Source organism: Calliphora vicina, chromosome 5 (assembly GCF_958450345.1).
Source record: "Calliphora vicina chromosome 5, idCalVici1.1, whole genome shotgun sequence".
Taxonomy (NCBI): Eukaryota; Metazoa; Arthropoda; class Insecta; order Diptera; family Calliphoridae; genus Calliphora; species Calliphora vicina.
Genome location: NC_088784.1, coordinates 55,523,456 through 55,546,599, shown reverse-complemented (window position 1 = coordinate 55,546,599; position 23,144 = coordinate 55,523,456). Strand labels below are relative to the sequence as shown.

At 29.8% G+C, this 23,144-nt stretch overlaps 1 protein-coding gene across 1 annotated transcript in view; it reads left to right on the top strand.

Moving 5' to 3' along the window:
- Gp210 (nucleoporin 210) overlaps positions 1-23,144 on the top strand; it is a 168,170-nt gene that overhangs the window by 26,135 nt on the left and 118,891 nt on the right. The window contains exons 16-17 of the mRNA XM_065512218.1: positions 3,327-3,432; positions 19,777-19,895. Coding sequence (XP_065368290.1) covers positions 3,327-3,432; positions 19,777-19,895 — 225 coding nt within the window. The remainder of the gene's footprint in view (positions 1-3,326; positions 3,433-19,776; positions 19,896-23,144) is intronic.

Genomic DNA, 23,144 nt, shown 5'->3' with positions numbered 1-23,144 from the left:
AATATTAGGAAGCTTAAGGACTGGGATTGACAAAATCTTAACATACAGCTGCGGTCAAAATAATAGCACCACGACATTCATATTGTTTTATAATAATATTACGTAAAAACTGTTAAATTAACTTTTGTTGTTTTTGTATAAATTTATGCTTAATTCAATGAACTTTCAAACCTTAAAAATAGTTTTGAAAATTAAATGCAAATTTTAAAGAAAAACTTCATAATATATAAATACCTAAGAAATTCATCAGTCAAAAAATAGCACCATGATAGAAATCGATTAAAATAAACAAAAATTAACCAGGACAAAATTTAATTTAGTAACAATTATTATGGTTTGTAACGTTCTTAACACGTTATTATTAAAAGTAAAATATTGTTGTCTTTTGTTTTCGTATTTTTTTGGCAAAAAAGAGACCGACCACCTCCTACCTATAAAGATTCTTAAATTTTAAAAATTTTGTATAGAACTTGTATGCCAAATATATTTTTTCATTGCCCAAAATAAATTTTTAAATATTGTTGCTTTCTTTTTACCCTTTTTGTGACTTTTGGCCATCTATTTTTAATAAAATTATGTTTGGGGATATCGCATCCTGTCCCACGACATTGACCTTTTAGCTTGAAACCCAAATTTATATCAGTTTATCATTCCATAGATAATTCCTATGGTCATAATTTCATTGATTTATATCTGAGTATGATTTGATCATATAAGATTGAATTATTTATTCCACATATTCAATATATTCTTCGAATGTTATAATAGAAAAACCACAATCAAAATACAATTTTAAAATCTGTGTGTTTGTAAGATAAGATGAATATATAATCTTAAATTTTGGTTGAAATTGGATTCGGAGGACTTTCTATAGAAGTCTGATATCAAACAATATAATTTGTTTAATTATTTGACCAAAAAGTGTTTTGGTACTTGAATGTTGAATAATGGTAATGCGACTTCGGAAATTTTACATTTAATAGAGGATGTTATATTGTTATTGGTGAAACTTTTCTAGGATTTAAATAATTTAAATTTTGTTATTGTAATGGTCAGCGAATAACTGCAACACTAGTCGTCACACTTTGACCACATAAATGCCTGATTTTCGAAACGGTGGGCCAAGAGTTTTATGATTAAAAGCGATAAGCGGTTGCGCAACCTAAAATTTATATTTTTATTTCAACGCAATGTTTTTTTAAAACCATTTCTAAATATCTATAAATAGTTTTATTCTGAATTTAGCTAATTTGTATGTTCAGAAATCATAATATTTTACCCCCATATGCATAAACAGTTTTTAAATTTGTCAATGGTTTATAAAACAAATTTTGAATTTAAATTTTGTTTTATAAACCTTTGATAAATTTAAAAATTGTTTATGCATATGGTAGTTAAACTAGAGCTCACTCACATGTACCACATTTTTTGTTACTAAAAAAATTAGAAAAGTAAAATTAATTTTTTTGTTTTTAATTTTATTCATTTCGATATAAATAGATTCAAGTTACAATTTAATGGCGATTTTTTAAAACAAAAACATGAATATTCTATATTTTTTCGACAATTTCTTACGACGGAGCTATTATTTTGACATTCCTTGACATAAATGTCGGTATTTATAGAGCCCTTTGTAACAAATGTCTCCATGTTTTTTGCAAGAATATAGAGTATAGAGTTTAGGCGTCCTCATACCGTGTTCCGTGAAATATATAATCCGTAAATTGACCTTTAACCTTTTGGAAGTAAACAATTTTATTAACACCATGTTAAGGACAATATTCTTGACTTTAAAATGGAGTCAAAATTTATGCTGGTCTTTGAGTAGTTTCAAAGTTATGGGCAATTATGTATAAATAATTTTAGCCATTTTTAAAAAAATTTATCAATTTTAAAATCGCGATATTTTTACATCGGAATGAGTTTCCGTTGAAAAAGTCACTGATATGAGGAACATAATGGATATATTATGTATGTTTGTAAATTCCATTAAAATCGGAGATGGTAAATCCAACTGCTGTTTATTAAGGTTTTTTCGATTCATTGAAAAAATTTAAACATAATTACTCTCTTTTCACACATAAAGGTGATACAATAACAAAATTCATGGCAATACATTCTCATGAATTAGATTTTTGACAACTAACATATGTAGGTTTTTGGCTTTCAGTTACCTATCTAGTTGTCATCTATGTTGGAAAAACACAGATTGAATTGAAAGATTAAAAATTTGTAAGACATTTTTTAAAAAAATTTTTCTTACATACTACGAGTATGACTTTTAAACTTAATAGGAATTTATTATTTCTCAATATCAATTTAGTATTTCTCAACATAAATTTGTATTTTCGATTTCTGAATTTCAATTAATTTTTTCTCAACATTAATTTGGATTTCTTTTAAATTAAATATCGACAGTCACAGTTCTGTACGAAAAATGAAAAAAATGGACTTTCTGAACCTAAGACTAGTTTTTTCACAAATTTAATTTCTCAAAAATAATTCAGTCTTTATGCCGAGATTGTGCAAATTTAAATATAAAAAAACTATAAATAAGATCTTTTAAGGAACATAATAAATCGGGTTAATGTACACTACGCTATCTTCTTTTTTTTGTATTTATTGACTTATTTTTTTACTAACATAATTATAGTAATGTCAACTAACTTGTAATATTTTTTCTTTTCTTCTTTTTTTTATTTTGTTTACTTTCTTCTCAATTGGTGTTAACATTTTCATAATCATAACTATTGTCATTATCATCCAAATTGCTATTACAACTACTATCGTCGTCATTGTGGACGTCATCTTCATTGGCACTGCTACAATGTGCATACATACATGTACTTAAATACAAAAAAAAAACACCATCTACTGCTTATTGACACTAAAATGCATCCTGTGGTAAATACAACAACTACAACATCGACTACTTGCACTGCACTGTACTGCTGTTTATGATGCGATGCTCTTGTTTTCATTACTTGCCATCAATGTTTTCTATTCCAACGTAAACGACGATGCTGCTGTTGCTGCTGCCATTGAACACCAAACAAATATTGGTGCCACCAACCAAAAACAACATGTTGATTTCATAATGATGCTGCTGTTACTGATGCTGGTTAAATTGCTGCTCTTCAAATGGTTGTTTCACTTTCAATGGCAACTCTACTTTTTAATGTCACTGCTGTTGTTTTTATTGTTTGTAAATGGATTTTCATCATCATCATCATCTTCTACCTCAATTGTTGTCCTTGCGTTGTTTGCTACTGCTGCTCCTCCTGCTCCTGTTGTGATGTGTGTTTTTTTAATGTTGTTTACATTAGACGATATTCTCTGTTGGTGACATTATCTGCTTCGATTCTCCATTACCATTATCATCGTTTTGGATGAGTTCTGATGAACAAATTGTCGCTATTGATAGACAAACAGGTATGTATTGTATTTATTACATTGATGATTATTTTTTTTTATTATGTATTCGTATGTTTATCTATGATTTTCTATTATTATTGTTTAAATATTTTAAATGCATCTACATAAATACTCTATTAAGTATCCTTACACACTAGTTGTTATAAGAGTGTGTACTAAATACAAACATTTAGCAGATTTATTAGTTTGCTTTTTTTTAAGGTTTAAGTAATTAACTATTGTTAATTTTCTGCGTAATTTAAACAAGCATTAAATACTCTCTACTGTTCTGGTCCCACCCATTTTTAAATTATAGTTCTCAAGATATTCGAAATTAGTATTTACTTTGTATGGGATGAGCCACGCCCACTAATCCAATTTCACTAATTCAATTTCAACGAAAATCCGTACAGTGATAAGTAATTGATTCGTAAATTGTTTAAATACTTTTACAATTATAGTTCTTTATATACTCGAAGTAAACAATTTACGTTGTATGGGAGCTTATTAATCCAAAACCGCCCATTTTCAGTCAAACTATGTAAAATTTGTAGACTTACACAGTTATACAATAGTGGATGGTGCCACATATATTTATACAATCTTGCATATTTTCAGACAAGCAACACACAATACCGAGAAGTTTTGCGGTTTTAACAATTATAGGTCACCAGATATTCTATAATAACTATTTACTTTGTATGGGAGGGAGGTGACACTTGATGAAATTTGCCTATTGTTCCTTCCAGATATAGAGAAATATACAGTAAAAATTTCAAAAACATCGGTTTCGTGGTTTAGCCTCCTATAAGGCACAAACAAATAAATAAACAGATACATTCATTCATTAAATTTTATATATACAGTTGCGAACAATTGAAATATTTTAACTGTTTTCACACTGAACTGTGTTTGACGTCGAATGTACAGCCTGAACTTCAAAATAAAACTCGGATGTGAAAAATCATGTAGCTATTCTTAACTTTTTTAACACAGCTTGTCCTTTTATCATAGGAACAATGTGTGCAAAATGTAATTGTATTATCTAAAGAAGTAGCAAAAGTTTTTTGAAAAATATTAACTTTTTGACCGATTTTGCACATTAGCAATACCATTTCTGATCAATATAGAATTTGTTTTGGAAAATTTTCTCTAGAACAGGTGCGGATCCTGGGGGTTAAAAATGGAAATTTTCCCCCAAAAAGCGTAAAGTTTCAATATAAAAAATGTAAAATTTAATTACACACATCCCCCCTCCCCCCAAATTGTTGACCTGGTTCCGCGCCTGCTTTAAGCTCTACGTTTCTTCATAGGTAGATCACCTAAGAATGTTATAAGGAAACAGAATATATACTTTTTTGTTCTATGCCCAATATTTAGATTTGTTACAAACAGAATCATTAATAAACCTCGCACGAAAGCGAACATTAAAAATAATCTAACTAAGTAAATGGAGTAAATTGGTTTAGAATCAAATTTTTGAAATAAAATTAGTTTTATTGATACGAATTTGCCCAACATCATATCACCTCAAGTATGTCTGCAGGCCGTCAATAAATTTTTAACCAATTTTGCAAAAGCACTTCGCTTATCTCGTCAATGCAGCGCCGAATTTTATCTTTCAGAGCATCAGTAAACCCGGTCTTTCAAATGGACCCAGAGAAAATAATCCAGCGGTGGCCAATTGACATTGCTAAATTGAGACCGATGAACTTTACATGCAACAACTGAATGGCTTGATGTGTGGCTCATGTCTTTTTCGAAAAAATGCAAGCCGCTTAATATCCAATATTCTTAAATGTTTAATGCATGAGAACACATTTTGATTTTATTTAATATTTTTTTGATCCTTTTCATTAGGACTTTTCACATTAAAAGTTAATAAATTTCGCCAAACCGGTAGTTTTGTGAATTGATAGTTTTTTTAATTGTTCAACATATGTTTAAAATATGACATCTTTTCAAAAAGAACAATTAATCTACTCTACAGTATCATCGTCAGCTATAAAACGTAATTTTAATTTTTTATATTTGATGAGTACTGTAGCACTACATAAAGAATGATTGTATTATGCCAGCGCAACTAAGTACATACTTGGAAAAATCATTTTTATTATAATTTTCATCTAATTATTTACACCTTGTTTAACTTTGTTTTATTCATTATTTAAAAAAAACACCTCTAAACAGTCTACTGTCTAACAGACTTTATAGACCAAATTAAAAAAATAGACAAAAACTAAGTAAAATTCATCCAGGTGTAAATCATTTCATGAAATTTTACAACCATTTTAATCAGAAAATCGAACAAGACCTCGAGAAATCCTTCAACAGAAATTTATGTCTGTCCTTTATACGTTACAATATGGCAAACATTGAAGCAACAATAAATAGGTGGTTGGAAAATGAGCAAACTTGGGTGTTTGAAAACAAAAGAAACAATTTTGTACATAAGTAGAAAAGAATTCTTGAAAAACATGTATTTAACAAACATATTTACTGTATTTTTTGGGATTTGAGCTTTGGACTTATTTTCAATCTGTTTAATCGATTTTTAAAGTAGATACCAGTAGAGACCTTTTTTTGAAGAATGGATTTTGGTTAATTAACTAAATACATTCGTTGGAACATTTACTGTCTAGTTATTATTTTATTCGAGTGAAAATTCATTATAATTGACAATTTTTAATGTATTTTTATATTAAAATTTTGATTTTATATACAGTGACGGACTTAAATATTCATACAGCAGACAGATTTATCTTTAATCTTTCATATTTTTTAAACGAAGGCCACTTTCTTACGGGTTTCAACAAAAATATTTATTTACATATACAGTGACTTATTGAAATATATGGAAAAACTAAACATAAGGTGGCACATTTCAGAAAAAAGTTAACTAATATTTCGAAGTTCGATTTTAAGCGGACAAAAATATTCACACAGTTTCTAATTTTTAATAGGATAATTGTTTTTAAATATTTTAATATTTTGTGGAGTAGCCCATTTTTAATGACTCCTTTTAATCGTCTTGAATGGACCAATTTTTTGTGACATCAGCTCCAATATTTTGACTTCTTCAAGTTGATTCTTACTAGTAATATGCTGCTTTCTGTTGAAAATATAAATATTCCCCAAGATTTAACTTTAGAGCGCTTTGTAGTAGGTTTTCTTTTACAATATTAACCCTCTAACCCGCAAACGTTAAAAAGGTAAAAAAAAGTTGTTGAATAATATTTTTCAGGGTAATTATGACCCAATAAACTCAGAAACCATCAGAAACTAATTTGCAAATTAATTTTATGAACCAGATGCAAAAAGGTGAACAAGTAAGAGAGCTATATTCGGCTGTGCCGAATCTTATTTACCCTTCACCAAATTATACTTCAAAATACAAATTAAAAATATTTTTAGGTAAACAAAATATATTTTTTTTTCTAAAATTATTTTTTTCATTCTTTGAAAAAACATTTTTTTTAAATTATTTTTTGAATTTTTTTTAATATTTAGCGAAAAAAACATATTTTTTCCGATTTTGACCCATTGTGGGTTCAACTTACTATGGTCCGGAGATATTGATGTATGAATCGTATATGTAAGTTATTTGGGGGCTTCGGAAAGTTGATTTCAACAGACGGATATGGCTTAATCGACTCCGCTATCTATAAGGATCCAGAATATACATATATACTTTATAGGGTCGGAAAATTATATTGTGGAAAAAATTACAAACTTATATATGGGCGAATCCTGCATGACGAACGTTTCATTCGTACACGTTTTCATATTTAAATATAAAAATGTTTTGGTTTTTCAAATAAGATACCTCCAACGTATACTATACGCTATAGTGAGATTTAAGTGCAATTACAAATGGCATAAGATATTACCTTTTGATTGCCATTTCTGGCGAAATAATTGATCGCACAGTTTTGTGACGACGTTAGAAAAAATGGAAGTTACATTAAAAGTTGAAGTTTTTTTTTTTCCGTAATTTTAGTGAATTTTGCATAATAAAGCACACAAAATCTTATTCCTATGAAAGATGAATGAAAGAGAATTCTAATATAAGTTATTTGCATGAACAAACATTTGCCGTTTTCATAAAAAGCGGAGAACATTTTGTGACGCACGTTAAGTGACGTTCGTTACAATTATCCAGTTGCTTGAAAATTATCTCCTTTTCCGTGAGAAGTTGTGAAAAATTCCATTCAAAGTGAAATTACTCAAAATTAATTTGTATTTAAATTGAATGGTCAAAAATATAGCTGTCAATCGAACCATCTTGTTAACACTTAAGTAAGTAATGATAAAAACACATTAAAAAATTAATTTTTTTTTGTATAAAATTGAGATATCTGCGCTAGTGTTGGATTTGGTAATCATTTTTGTATGAATGAATATCGAAATACATTTTGTTTATATATAAAATACTAGTTGTCCCGGCAAACGTTGTTCTGCCATAGCTCACACAAAGTTTGAAGACTCCCACTATAATATTACTCCACATATGCAATAATAAATTTTTACTTTGTATGGGAGGTGCCATGCCCATTGTTCCTATATAGGTCAAATGTGAATCTAAACCATCCAGGGACCTACTCAAACACACACAACAAATTTCATCGAAATCGACCCAGCCGTTAAGGAGGAGTTTAGTTACTAACACACGTACAGAAGAATTATATATATAAAGATAAAGATAATATATGTACATATCTAGTCTAATATTACAATTGAATATTTCAAGTTTGATTCATTTAAAAATTGTTTGTTGGTAGACTGTTTCTGGGACTTGCCCATATACCCTTCTCACGAAGGTGAAGGGTATAAAAATGACACACAAAATTTCACGTGCTAAAATTATAACATTATTATAATTATAACAAAAAATTAAAGTCAGAATGCATTTCGACCTTTGATGGAAATGTTAACAAATCTGTAACTAAAGTCACAGTTAAATTAAAAAAAAATTATAATTACTCTTTGAGATAATTGCTGTTTTGTAATGTTTCCTACACCAAAATGTTACCAATACATTCTTAGAGTTAGGTTTTTTATAACAACTGACTTAGGTTTTTTTGACAGCGTTTCATTTCTTGTTATTAGTCATTGGTTATGATTTAAATTCAATGAAATCAAATCAAATCAAACGAAACTTTGTTCTATGTAATTGAAGTATTACATGAAACAATGTATGTTTTAGCATTTAAAAAATCTTAAAACTCTACCTTAAATTAGAGTAAGGCAAGGCAGATAAAATATGGTTTGACCTTAATTATCTTCATTAAACTCAACATATTAGTAAAGTTACATCATTAACATCATCATATTTATTACAATTCCAGCTGCAATTTACTCACGATTCTGTTAATGTTAATAAGATGAAAAACTTTTATTTTTTTTCTCTACTTTAATTGTATTAATTTGTCTTGTTGCCGTGGAAATTACTTGTACAAATCCCTGAACAATTTATTGCATTATATGTCCATAAAACTTTTGTTTTTTTTTTTTTGCTCTTCATGACTTTTTAACACTTTTGTGTCATAGGTTTTCCTATTATTGACAGTAAAATACATGCGAGTATAAAAAGTGTGTTTACTTTTGTATGTCTGTTTGCCTGTTTGTAGATGTGTTAAATGTGAATTAAGGTAAGAGTGACAAGTTACAGTGGTTCAATAGGACCTTAATTCCAAAAAAATAATTCAAATGACAGCTATAATGTACAGTTAGGATACGAACTATTAAATGTAATAGTGAAACAAAATGTAGGAAGATGCTTACAAAAAACAAAAAGTAAGAAAAGATAAACTCACTGTTTATTGTTGGAGTTTTGTTTAAGCTTTGATATTTTTACAAATAAATCTTGAATGTCTGTAATTCTCATTCACTCTATAGCTTGATTTGTATAATATCTTTAGTTTTTCTGAAGCCTTTTGGGAAAAGGTTTCCTGATGATCTGGCCTAAGCAACCAGTGAAATGCGCATATGAACTAGCTTATCCCCCAACAATAAATTTCAATGAATTTATCAATAATTGGGACATTTAGCACAATTCTTACTATAATATTAATTTTGTATTCCCGTATAACTCTTGAAAAAGCAATTAAGTTCGAATGTTTGGTCGGACGCTAGTGAAGGATGTATAATATTAAAATTTAGAAAGCAGTTATTTTACCCACCAGAAATAATATATTGGAGAGTGTTCGGAGGAAGGTTTGTTTACAAGCAATCGGTTATTGGACTCTCTATTAAATATTTTCTAACTGACTATTTGAGGTCAATTAGCTTCCGCTTACACCAGTACATATTAAATAACTAGTTATTAAAATTATAAAGTAACCAGTTGGTAGCTAGTAAGGTAATTGATTATGTAACTTATTCCAACGCATAACCTACTTTGGACCAGCTATCAGATAGTTTCATTGTAATTTAAAAGGGTCACCCTAAATTACATGTAAAATCACTAGTTCTGGACAATCATTTAGAACTGCTGCGTATGAATTCATGTTCACACTCCACAGTGGGGCAGAATCAACATTTTTTGGAAATAAATCTGGCATTTCTATATGGCTGGTCCGATCAGGATAAAATTTGACGTATGCGTAGAGGGGGCTCAAAGTAGGGTATCTTCGACATGTAAAATTTTTAAACACGTGTAATTTTAATACTTTTGAAAACGCTCGAATAGGTCTTGAAAAAACATGCTTGCGTGTGCTATTTATCTCTTATAATATCCGAGTTATAGACATTTCATTGAAATTTTAAAATTTTGCCATTCCTTGGTCGCTTTTTTTAAAAATAAAGGACTCGATTATATAGAATCGATTTCATATCAATTATGGATCCAAAAATAAACGATTTTCAATTTAAAAATTAAAAAAATAGACTTGTTCTGTTTTTTGAGCGAAAAAATGAATTAACTCATTTTTATTAAAAATAAACTTTCTTTAAGAACATAAACAATTTTATATTTTTCTGTAAGATATATTTACGGAGAACATTTTGGTATAAAATACATGTCCTATTTTTCGAATATGTCGCCCCAACGCCCTTCGGAATTAGACCTATTTTTTATTAAAATTTCAACTTTGGGCCACATGTTCTAAAATCCCAAAGCTGCGATAAAAAAGCGGAAAGCTGCTTTAGAAACCATGATGTGTTCCCTATTTGTCCCTAAAGTATTTTCCCAGCTCCGAAGGAAATGTGGGCCAAATGGGCAAAATTGTACAAAATACAATTTTTGGAATGACAAATTTAGAATATGTTGAAAATTTCATTGAGTTTTGTTAATAAATAAAGATTTTATTACATATTTATTGAGTTTATAAAACTAAAATTTGAATCAAAATTTTAATAGAATTGCAAATACTATGAACAATTTGCTCCACATTTATTTCGAACTATTTTTTTTTGTTGTTTAGATATGTTAATTTTTGGTCTTACCAAAAGAATTTCAAGTCAATATTTTAATTAGATTAAAAAATATGCGTTTGTGAAAAAACTAGTTCTCGAACGGGGTTTTTAATTTTTTTAAGAATCAACTTTATTGAAAATTATCTCTTTATTTTGCTACAAACTAAAACATTTTATTTTTTTGCATTTTTTAGCAAATTTATATTTTGCATTTTTTCCTAATTAAGTTATGGGAATACTGATTTAAATGTGCAGTACGAACGTTACCACTGTACATTCATTCCATGTTGTACATATTTTATTATAGACAAATTAATATTCATTATTTTTGTGAATATTTGTGTACATACAACAATCCCATATGTTTGTTGTGTATAGGACAGATATGTTAAAAGAATGATATTATTAGACCATAACATATCGAATTGGTTTGATCCAAATATGTTTTCGATTTTTTATTTAATTTTAAAAATATTTCAGAACACTTAGAGACTTTCTGAACTGTAATAGAAAATAGCTTCTAATAAATATTTGAAATCATAATAAAAGTTGCCATCTTGACTGTTAAATGTAATAATTTTTATTAGATGTTCTTTTTAAGAATTCATATTCGTACTACTCTGATTACTGCGATGATAATGTTGGCATAATATGTATCATACGCATATACTACATACTAAATATATGTACATTAGAGTGACTCACTTCATATTGAGAGGAAAACAATGATTTTATTTATTACTTGCCTCAAATGGTGCTGTAGCTCAATTCATTTTTGAAGTTATCATTATTTTTACAAAAAGATTACCTCACGCACAATTAACAGATTGAAATAAACAAAATTCTCTTTTTCTTGATCGCAATTGTTCTTGCCAAAACAAACAGTTTAATACCCATATTTAGCATGTTTGAAACGTGATATATATTTACAAGATTGAATGTCCGATAACACGAGAAATTGTACGAATATTGACAATACAATTAACGATCCATTTCTTAGTTGTAGTAACAAAATCTTTTTTTTTTCTGTGAGTCGGTCTAATGTACATACAAATATGTACTTTATTATCAACTCCCAAAAGAATTACTACTATTATTTTGTACGACGGTTTTTGGTTTATTTGTCTATTGTTATTGTTGTTGTTATTTTTTTGTCAGTCATTTGTTGACGGCTCTACTGTGTTGTTGATGTGTTGGATGGTGGATGTGGCAGTGACAGCGACAGCGACAGTACATAGTGACACTGTAGTATCTACAATGTAGTTTTGCATTCATTTTGTGTTTTTGTTATTAATGTGGTATTTTAGCCATGTGTGACAGGTTATCATAATTTTTCCCGTAATAATGATGATAGAAATAAAAATTCCTCAGTGCTCATTATACATAAATGACACTTTTATAAGCACGAGCACAATGAAAAAAATACATACTACAAACATACATTCACATGTATGTATGTATCTGTGTATATTGTCAGATAGAAATACTTGGATGTTGGACATCATTTATGTATGCAAGGCGCCGTTTCATCATACGCATAATATAGATATAATATGTATGTTTGCCTTAATATAGCCCAAAGGACGTTATATATAGCATCGTTGTGGTGGACATCAGGATAGAAAAAATTGAAACATAAAATCGAAATTGGCATTTTGCCAACGGCCTTATTGAGTGGTTTAATTGAAATCAACTGCGAAATCTTTGTGTTTAATTAATTTCTAATAATTTTAAGCGTTATGACGAAGATAATGATAAATGAGTTTTTGTTAACCCGCGAGAATTACACATTTTTCGAAGAATTCATTCAAGTGTGTGCGAGTAAATAAGGAGTGAAATGGAAAAAATCTTAACATACATAAATGTTAATAAAAAAGAAACCCTTCCATTAAGGTTTTTATAGAGCTTTCTGTCACTACCACACTTTTAGAGACTTTCTTTGTGCTCTTCAATTCTCTTTTATCAAGAGCCCAATATCTCTTCACTGGCCTTAGCTTCAGGCAGTTTGGAGGAATTGCCTCTCTTGGTACAAATACCACATTATTGTTCTTGTACCACTCAAGACCTTGCTTACCATAGTGACAGGATGCCAAATCAGGCCAAAAATAAGTGGACACATTAAAAAGTCTTATGATGTCCTTGGTGTAAATTTCGGTATTTATGAGCCCTTTGTAATAAATGTTTTGCTCTTGCATATTGCTTACCATACCAAGAACTTTTTGGGAAAATTTTGTGCTTTTGGGTCCTAAACTTTTCTACAACATTCCCTCGAGCGTCAGCAACATAAAAATGTTGGTATATTTTTTTTATAAATTTTGAATTTAATTTCCGTGCTCTGTTTTTAGCAAAGTTCCTGTCAGGAACTTTTTCAGCCGTGTATGTTTCTAAATGTGTTACTATATACTGGTATTTCCTATTTGCTAGTAAAAATTTTCGCGTTTACCAAAGTAGCCCCAATTTTTCAATCTTTACTTTTTATTCAATTTAATCTAACATTTTCATGATTCAAGCATTCATCTCCTGTTCATTTTGCAAAAAGCTTATTTCAATAAACGCAATATTTATTCAAAAGCCAAATAATAAAGTTTTTTATGCTGTAATACTTATTGCGTATTTATGTGGTGTTACTGAAATATAGATGCATGTGAATAATTATAATAACTATGTACTTACATAGTACAAATATTAGCTCGATGTGTTTGTTTTTATGACACCCTACAGACAAAAAATGTTTTAATGATCAAATAGCAAGCATGACTATCCGGATGGATCTTTTTTTTAAATCTTCACATATATATAAATATTCTGATATTTATATAAATACGGACTGTATTATTTTGCGGTTGTTAAATTAATGTTTCAAATATTTTTTGATTTATTATTTTCTTTTTCCGACTGATGTTCATGAACGATTATTTTCACTTTTGAATAGACTATGGCTGCACCCATTCGTAGTTTACACTACGATAGGGTGACACTGGTAGTCTTATGGTTACTTCCTAATTCGATTCGAAAGGAACTCGTTTCGAATTACAATGTATTTAGTACACAATCTCGAACATTTTCGTTTTAGGATTGAGTTACGCATTAACCGCCCTGGATTCAATACAGTACGATGTTATCAATATTATACCTACTACTTGTGAAAAGTACCAGTTCCAAACACTCAGTGTAGATTTTTTTATAACATTTATTTATCTATCGAATCTGCCCTACTTAGGCCTAACAATAAATATTAAAATCTTATAACTAAAATTAAAACCAAATGCTCTCTGATGGGAGCGTGGGTAATATGAGCCACATCTTAGCGGGGTTGTAGATCGGCTTTTCGAAGCCTTGATCGTATTTGGGTGTATGCGAGAACTTGAACCACCTAGCCGGTTTCGGTGGTTTCGTAATTTCATGATGTATTACGGACATTCTTGAACTCATCCTTAACTAACGGTACTTGTAGGTCTCTATGGATGTTCTCATTTCTTATGCACTATGGTGAACCCGTCATGGCCCTAAGACTTTTCGATTGGGCCCTCTGTATAAGTTCAATACTGGAATTACTGGCCGTTCCCCACAATTGGATTCCATATGTCCATATTTATGCAGGATGACTTTATAGTCAAGGCTTAATTTTGATTGGTCATTGATAAACCATTGAAGGCTAGAGGCTCTTAACTTCATGTGAAGTCTCTTGGCTTCTATATGACGACGCCATGTAAGTCGTCTATCCAAGTGAGTTCATTTGCTCGTATTCTTCAGTTATTCAACCATATCTCCAGGAGTCTGAGGTAATTGGCCAATTCCGTACCGGTGGTTTGATGTTACCTGTGGCTTTCCAAAGAGAAAATTTCGTATGTTTAGTATTCGTCAAACTCTCAATGTATATCCTGCTTCTGCGGTCCTCTTCTAAACAAAGGACAGTCTTCAGTCTTCTAGTAGCGATGGACAGCCTCTGCTTTGCAGCAGGTGATCTATTTTGTTGCCACTTCTAAGCTTCTACTTTTCGAGAAATAATAATGCATTTTTGGCTTTGTAGCGATCTCGATTCTTGAATGATCCAGAGCCGAAGTAATTAATGACGTGAAGTCATTGACGCATTCGTTTATCTCTCCCTCACATTGTATATTTGGATTTCTGTGGATATGGTTACTGTATTTAAGCCAACTAGTTTTGTAAAACGGAATATTTGCAGGAGATTTTGGTATATTTTTTCGATAATAGGTGACTATTACAGGTGAATGGTCGGAAGATAAATCAAAAGATATTTCCGTAGATATTGAATTTCGATCTACATTTCAGGATATGGCAAAGTCTATAAGGTCAGGAATTTTCCTAGGATCAATGCCGATTCCAGACAACAAAATATAGTATCCAAAAATTTACCACATAACAATACCGATGTCGCGGTAAGAATATTTATAACAATATTCCAAAACAGATGAGAGAGATAATACTTCAACTTGCGGAGTGGCACGATTCGTAGAAATACTGACCCCTCTTTGATTGATCTTTCTATTGTACAGAATATGGTATTCAATTAATCGGGTTTCTGGTTTAATGGGTTAATTGAACATCTGGTGTTATATTTAATCGGTTAATAATCGATTAATTTTAAATTATTTGATTAATCGAATAATTTCTATTTTAATTTTAAATTGAAAAGAAAAACTCAAATTTTTTAGTAAAATTTGTTTTTTTTTTGTACTTATAAAAGCATTTTATTAATAAAAAAAAACATAAAAAACAAACAAAACATAACAATTCAACAAAACAATTTTCTAAGCATATAAATCCTCCATCCTGACATTGGATGGAGGATTTATGGATTTCATTCTTTTGAACACTTTAATCGTTAAGTTCTGATAAAGGACTCGTTTCAGTAATGACTTCATAGAAAATTTACAGAACATTCTAGAAAAGAGGTCATTTCCAAATTCCTGAGTTTCAGTTTTCATACTATACTTCAAAAAACTATTTCATGAAGGGAATGTTCACCAGTTAAGAAATAAAATTTGCGTGTTTAAAACCATATTTCTATATAAAGTGCAAAAAAAAAGGAATTTTGGTTAATCGGTTAATCGACACAAATTAATCAGTTTGTTTTTTAAAAATCGTAAATTTTAAATTAACCGACCAAAATTAATCGGTTAATCGATTTAATACCCTAGTACGGACACTACTATTAGTGTATTGCAATCAAATAAAAATTGTACCATAAATAAAATAAATCCCATTGTAGGTCAAACGATATTCATTAATGCTGATTATAATTATTACAATTTTTTCCTTACACATATTCCGTTCAACATAACAACCGAATCAGAATCAGCCAACAAGTACTTATTAATTCTAAAACCAATTACCAACTTTTTCATTTAATACTTTTTTTCATATTTACCGCTTTGTTAAGTTGGATGGTACTTTTTTTGCAAATTTCTTTTCTGGTGCTGCTGCTACATCAGAAAGCCTCCATCAAATAATGTTGTGTTTAAAATACACACGTACACTTTCAGACCCCATTTTTTATTATTATTATTTAAGCTGTTGTTGTTGTTTTTTGTTTTTGTTATTGCTGTTGCTGCATTATTATAGCCATAAACTCTTTCTGCACCTACTTTGGATCTGGATAGTTATTATGTACGTAAGTACATATCTGGATGCACATTTGTGTAGTGGTAGTAGTTGATGAAAGTATTAGAAATAGCTGTAAGTAGTTGTAGCATCCATGTACGTTCGGTTGCAAGTAGATGCAGGGAAAATGTACCACAAATCCAATGCAAGCACACTAATGGCAAATATGTATTAAAAACTGCCATACCATGCCATACCACATCATACCCACTCAGTCTTTTTCCACCAATAAACCAACCTACTACTACATACTGTTTGTTACCTTCTTGCCACACTATTGTTTGGCTACCGAAAATATATGCAGCAACTTTTTCATAAATACTTTTGCTTGCTTGTATGTACGAAGTAGTGGCAATAGAAATAGTATTTGCAACGTAGTACGAGTACTACATGCAACATGCAAATATAAAACAACTTTTTACTTTCTGTTCGCACATATAAAACATTGTTCACGCTAAATCCGGTCGCACTCTAGAAATGTCTACAGGAAACTTTTGATTTTTTAGGCAAGGGATACAAAAATAGCCGGCTCTATAAGTCGGCGCTATGACTTTTTCTATTTTAGGTTCTCCCAAGGTCTAAAATTATTCTCCGTCATCTGAAAGCCAAATGTTTAGCAAAATTGGATAAGGTTTAGAGGTTTCACATCTTATTTGAAGATTGTATCCTTTTGCAGTTTTACTATTTTGTAATTTTAAATTTCTATGATATTTTTAACGCTATCTAACTTTTATATCTGGGGTCAAAATTGTCCAAGACAATGAAGATTGTATCCTTTTGCAGTTTTACTATTTTGTAATTTTAAATTTCTATGATATTTTTAACGCTATCTAACTTTTATATCTGGGGTCAAAATTGTCCAAGACAGCAATGTTAGACGGCATTATTAAAATTATAAAAAAATGTATTCAATTGGAATATAAGCTAATTAATTGAAGTCAAAATAGAAACATAAGGAGTGAGATCGAAAAAATTTTAACATAAATAAATGTTAATAAAAAAGAAAATACTAATCCTACAGTTTTGATATTTCTTTATTTGATTGAAATTATTATTAAAACTTACAAAAAAATTATTTTTATAGTGAAGAATTTATGAACCTTTTCCGGAAACCCTTCAATTAAGGTTTTTATAGAGCTTTCTGTTACTTTATTCGAACTCGTAGTCCATCTCCGTTTAAATTCGCTTTTAACAAGATCCCAATATCTCACCACTGGACTTAGCTTCAGGCAGTTTGTAGGATTTGCCTCTCTTGGTACAAATACCACATTATTGTTCTTGTACTACTCAAGACCTTGCTTACCATAGTGACAGGATGCCAAATTAAGAAGTCTTATGAATGGATGCATCCTCTTTTGTAAACATTCCTTGATGTAAATTTCGGTATTTATAGAGCACTTTGTAAAAAATGTTTGGCTTCTTTTGCCGCAACTGCACATTGCTTGAAATGCCAAGAACTTTTTGGGAAAATTTTCTGCTTTTGGGTCCTAAACTTTCTACAACATTCCTTCGAGCATCAGCAACATTTTTTTTTAAACAAACACAAACTGCGAAGCGTTTTGCTTGTCTGCAGATACACCCAGAGTCTTTGGCGGGAATCGAACCCGCAACCCTCAGATTAATAGTTCAGCACATTATCGACTGGTCTATCGGGGCACCCATTGACCAGGATGTTGCGAAAAATTTTCCAGAACATACGTTTCGTCAGGTATATTTTTATACCCTTCGCCTTCTTGATAAGGGTATATACAAGTTTGTCATTCCGTTTGTAATTTCCACAATATAATTTTCCGACCCTATAAAGTATATATATTCTGGATCATTATAGATAGCGGAGTCGATTAAGCCGTGTCCGTCTGTCTGTCTGTTGAAATAAATTTTCTGAAGACCCCAGATATCTTCGGGATTCAAATCTTCAATAATTCTGTCAGACATTTTTTAGAGAAGTTTCCTATTTAAAATCAGCAAAATCGGTCCACAAATGGCTGAGATATGAGGAAAAAACCAGGACAACCTCAATTTTTGACCTATATCTGGATTACTAAGTCATTAATATAGACAATATGGATATCTAATGATAGATATTTCAAAGACCTTTGCAACGACGTATAATAAGACCATAGGAAGTTAGACCTACAATGGGTCAAAATCCAAAAAAATATTTTTTTACCCGATTTTTTTTCACCAAAAAAATTTGAATTAACAATTCGAAAAAAAAATTTTTTCCAAAAAATTAAAAAAAACAACTTTGGAAAAAAACATTTATTTTTGTTTACCTAAAAATATTTAAAATTTGTATTTTGAAGTATAATTTGGTGAAGGGTATATAAGATTCGCCACAGCTGAATATAGCTCTTGTTTTTAGCTATACTTGTTTTTATAAAATTTGAATTCAATTTCCGTTCTCTGTCTTTGACCTCTAAATTTTTAGCAAGTTCCTATAAGGAACTTTTTGAGCCTTGTATGTTTTTAAACCTGCATTGGCTTTAACTTTTCGTACCAAATAGTCTGCTTTCATACCGGATATGTTGGGAGCTCTTTTGAAAATGCTTTATATTTAACGCGTAAAGAGCGTTATTTACAACTTTGTTATCTTTGGTGACCTCCACTAAAATTTTACAGCAAACAATTTCGTTGAATATTTTGATCCTTAAATGTCCTTTTTTGAAGGACTTTTTTTGATTTTCTCGAAAAAAGGGTCAAATTGACCCATAAAGAGTGGAGATAGAGGGTTAAGATCTTCCACAAAAATGATCCCTATAAAATTCCACGATATAACTCTGACAGAAATAATCTCTCAGACATTAACTAACAACAATTTTTTCAGTTAGTATAATGCTACCTTCGATCAAAAAATTAAAACTTTGACCCCCACAATTCAAACCAGCTGGACTATAAGTTTATTATACAAAAATGATCTACTCAACATGTCGTTTCAGAATTATAGGATCGGTATTCTGTTCAAATTAAAAAGTCTCAATTTGTTGGACAGTAAAATTTCTTAAACGTGTATTTTGATCTCTCTCATTATCTTAAAGTATAATTTGTGTATGATTAAATTTTATTTAATCGCATTTTTGGCGAATTTTTTTCAACCATATTTCATGTGAACAATTCTGGAAATGTTTTTGTGTTTGCCTTCCATTTACTACAACATATTTGCTCCTGTTTTTCTTTGTGTTGCTGTTTTCTAAATTTGAAATGCTGATTTTATTTTTACTTTTTTTATACTTTTGTAAATCATGTTATTATTGTTGTTGTTGCTGTTACATTTTCTAACAATTCCATTTCTATTCTCTTCTGAACGCTTTCATTTTATAGGAGTTGGCAGAGTACTTGGAAATCGTTATAAATTGGGCGAAAAAGTGCTAGTTACCAATGGCGATAAGGCAAGCGGCAATTTTATAAAATATGATGTTGAAGTTCGTGATGCCGATGTGGTAAGTTTTTGTTTTTTTTGTTGTTTTTGTTGTACACATCCACATGCAGACATATTTTTTGTAAATACAGAAATATATTTAACATTCAGAACTACGAATACCTTAAATAACAAAATTGATGTGGTATTTTCAAATACATATATCTGTAGGTATTTGGGGGACGTTTTCACCTACATACATTACATTACATGGACATGAAAAAAACAAATATTTGTAATAAATGTCATTTTCAAACGGTTATTTAGGTATGAAATTTTAAAGAAAATTTTTAAATTGTAATGACCTGTTTACATTTAACATGACATGGGGGACTACCTTATCAATAATAATTTTAATTGAAACATAATTTTGATGAATATAAATTAAATAAACAGAAAAGTTGTTTTATTTTTTTTTATATCATTACCCACTTACAAAATGCATTTCTAGTCGACAGAAAAACAATCAATTGCAGTAGGGAATGTAAGAAAATATGAAAATTATACTTCAAAATACAAATTTTAAATATTTTTAGGTAAACAAAAAATTTTTTTTTTAATTTTTTGGAAAAAAAATGTTTTCAAATGGTTTTTTAAATTTTTTTTTTGCTGAAAAAAAATTCAAGTTAAAAAATTTTTTTTTCCGATTTTGATCCATTGTAGGTCCAATTTACTATGGTCTTATATACGTCGTTTCAAAGGTCGTTGAAATATCTATCATTAGATATCCATATTGTCGATATTAATGACTAAGTAATCTAGATATAGGTCAAAAATCGAGGTTGTCCTGGTGTTTTCCTCATATCTCAGCTATTTGTGGACCGATTTTGCTGATTTTAAATAGGAAACTTCTCGAAAGCATGTCTGACAGAATAATTGAAGATTTGGATCCCGAAGATATCTGGGGTCTTCAGAAAATTAATTTCAACAGACAGTCAGACTCCGCTATCTATAAGGATCCAGAATATATATACTTTATAGGGTCGGAAAATTATATTCTAACGAAGGTGAAGGGTATAAAAATAGGATGATACGAACTAAAATCTCCAATATTTTGATACAGTAGGCCACGATGTCGAAAGAAAATTGATTCGAACAGAATTTTAAAAACTGAGTGTTTTTCATAGAAATTTGTTCGAATCATTTTAATTTCCACATCGTGGAACAGGCAGAGTGTATTCACCTTAAGGTAAATTCACATTGTTGAAACATTTGACGAAAAAACGCAACCTCTTAAAAATCGTTATTTTTCTTTCAATTGAACCAATATTTATGTCAATAAACAAACAATATCGTTGGACCTTATTTGCTCTTACAAAAGTCATCAAATATGATCAATGTGAACGTATATTTAGGTCCTAATTGTGTAAATCACTTGCGTTAAACGCTTCACCAACGCTGTTGTGAACGCGTAACAAAAAATATAAAATTTTATAATTCACTACGGCATTGCGTTTAGACAACGCCGAAATATTTCGATGTCACTTCTATTGTCAAATCTCTACGTAGCCGTGGTTGCCATTGTATAAATTGATACTAAAATTTAAAATAAAAACATACAAAAAGATGTACTTATATCGTGTTGGCAATGCTGTAAGCCAAACAGCTGTATGGCGTTTATTTACTTTTGAATCCATAAAATATTTGTTCAAAGAAGACACAAAAATATAACAAAATAAATATTAAAAACATAAAAGTGATGTTTTCTGCTGGGGTAGAGAACGATACTTGTGGAAGCTCAGTACCGGAATTCTGTAACTTTTTAACGACAAAATTTTGTCGTTAAGTTATCAAAATTCATAAGTTAACAATACTTATCGTTAAGAGATACTCCGAATTGAATTATACGGATTATTTTCGTTAAAAATAGTCGGTAAATAACGACATTTGTCAGTTTAACAATAAATAAAATGTTCTAGTTAAGCCATAACGATAGTTGTTAAGAAGTAAGTTTTGTAACATAAATATTTGAAATAAGCCGTTCTTTGAAAGTACGATTGGTCAACCTTTTTGTGTTCGTTAGATACAGACTGATTTGAGTTCAAATTTCCTAGTGAGCAATTTATTTGGCGATGTGATACGAGTATAAACTTATATAAAAGCTAAAAAATCGTTTTTAAGACCGTTTTCTTAGAAGGAAATTCATCCGAATTTTTCGACGGTCCTTATAACAACAAATATCTAAATTCTGAATCAATAATCACTTGTGGTGGCATAGACATATGGATTACACTGGGTTACTTTGATTTTTAGAAAAAAAAACTCTTGTTCTTCTGTTTTCAGTAGGTTTCGCGAATATATGTATTTGGGGGAGCTGGTGTTTGATTTTTAAATATAAATGCGATTATTTATTCACACGACTACAATTTTATCTACCAACACGAAAATACAGTGAACATTTTAATAAATAAAAATGATTTTTTTAATTTTAAAAATATTGAAATTTATAGTTTTAACTATATTCGTCGTTAATATATGTATATTACCGACCACTTTTTAAACTAACGCCAAGAAAATTGAAGCGTTAAATTTGACAATCAAAGTGACAAAAAAAGTAAGCGTTGCGTTGTATAAAATGTACAATTTCAAACAACTGCAATCACAATAACGTAAGAATCAGATGTTACAACGCGAGCAGTCACTTGCTTGAACGCAGTGATTTGCAAACTGTAATTTAATGCAACGCAAAGAAAATGGAGGCGTTGCGTTTTATAAAATTAGGGCCTTAGATAATCATATGAATACGATACATTTTTCCCTTTCCGTAATAAAATCGATGGCACTTGTAATAATTCTCAAATGCAACAAATTTCAGAAAAATCGAGTTTACATTTTGACAACGTGTCAAAATATTCTTCTGTTACGACTATGTGAAATTACATGTTAATCGGATCAGCCAGTTAGAAATGGTAGATTTGTTTCCAAAATATTTTGATTCTGGAATATTGTTCAGCGTTATAAATTATTTATTATGTATTATTTACCTTGTTTCTTTGAAGTTAATATTTGTACAAAATAAATATGACTTTTGATCTTATTTACCCATTTTACTGAATCCATGTTATAAATTTAATTTAATTTTGAATTGTAAGACAAGGCATAGCGACCCCAAAATCCCAGCATATGCCGATTTAATAATCAACTTTAATTTCATAAATATTACAAGTTTCGTTACCATGAGAGTACTTCACAGTCAATGTAGTGTTTAGCATCACATTTTTTTAACATTCATTCAGTTTTTCTACATTTTTTTTTGTCAACATGCTGAAAG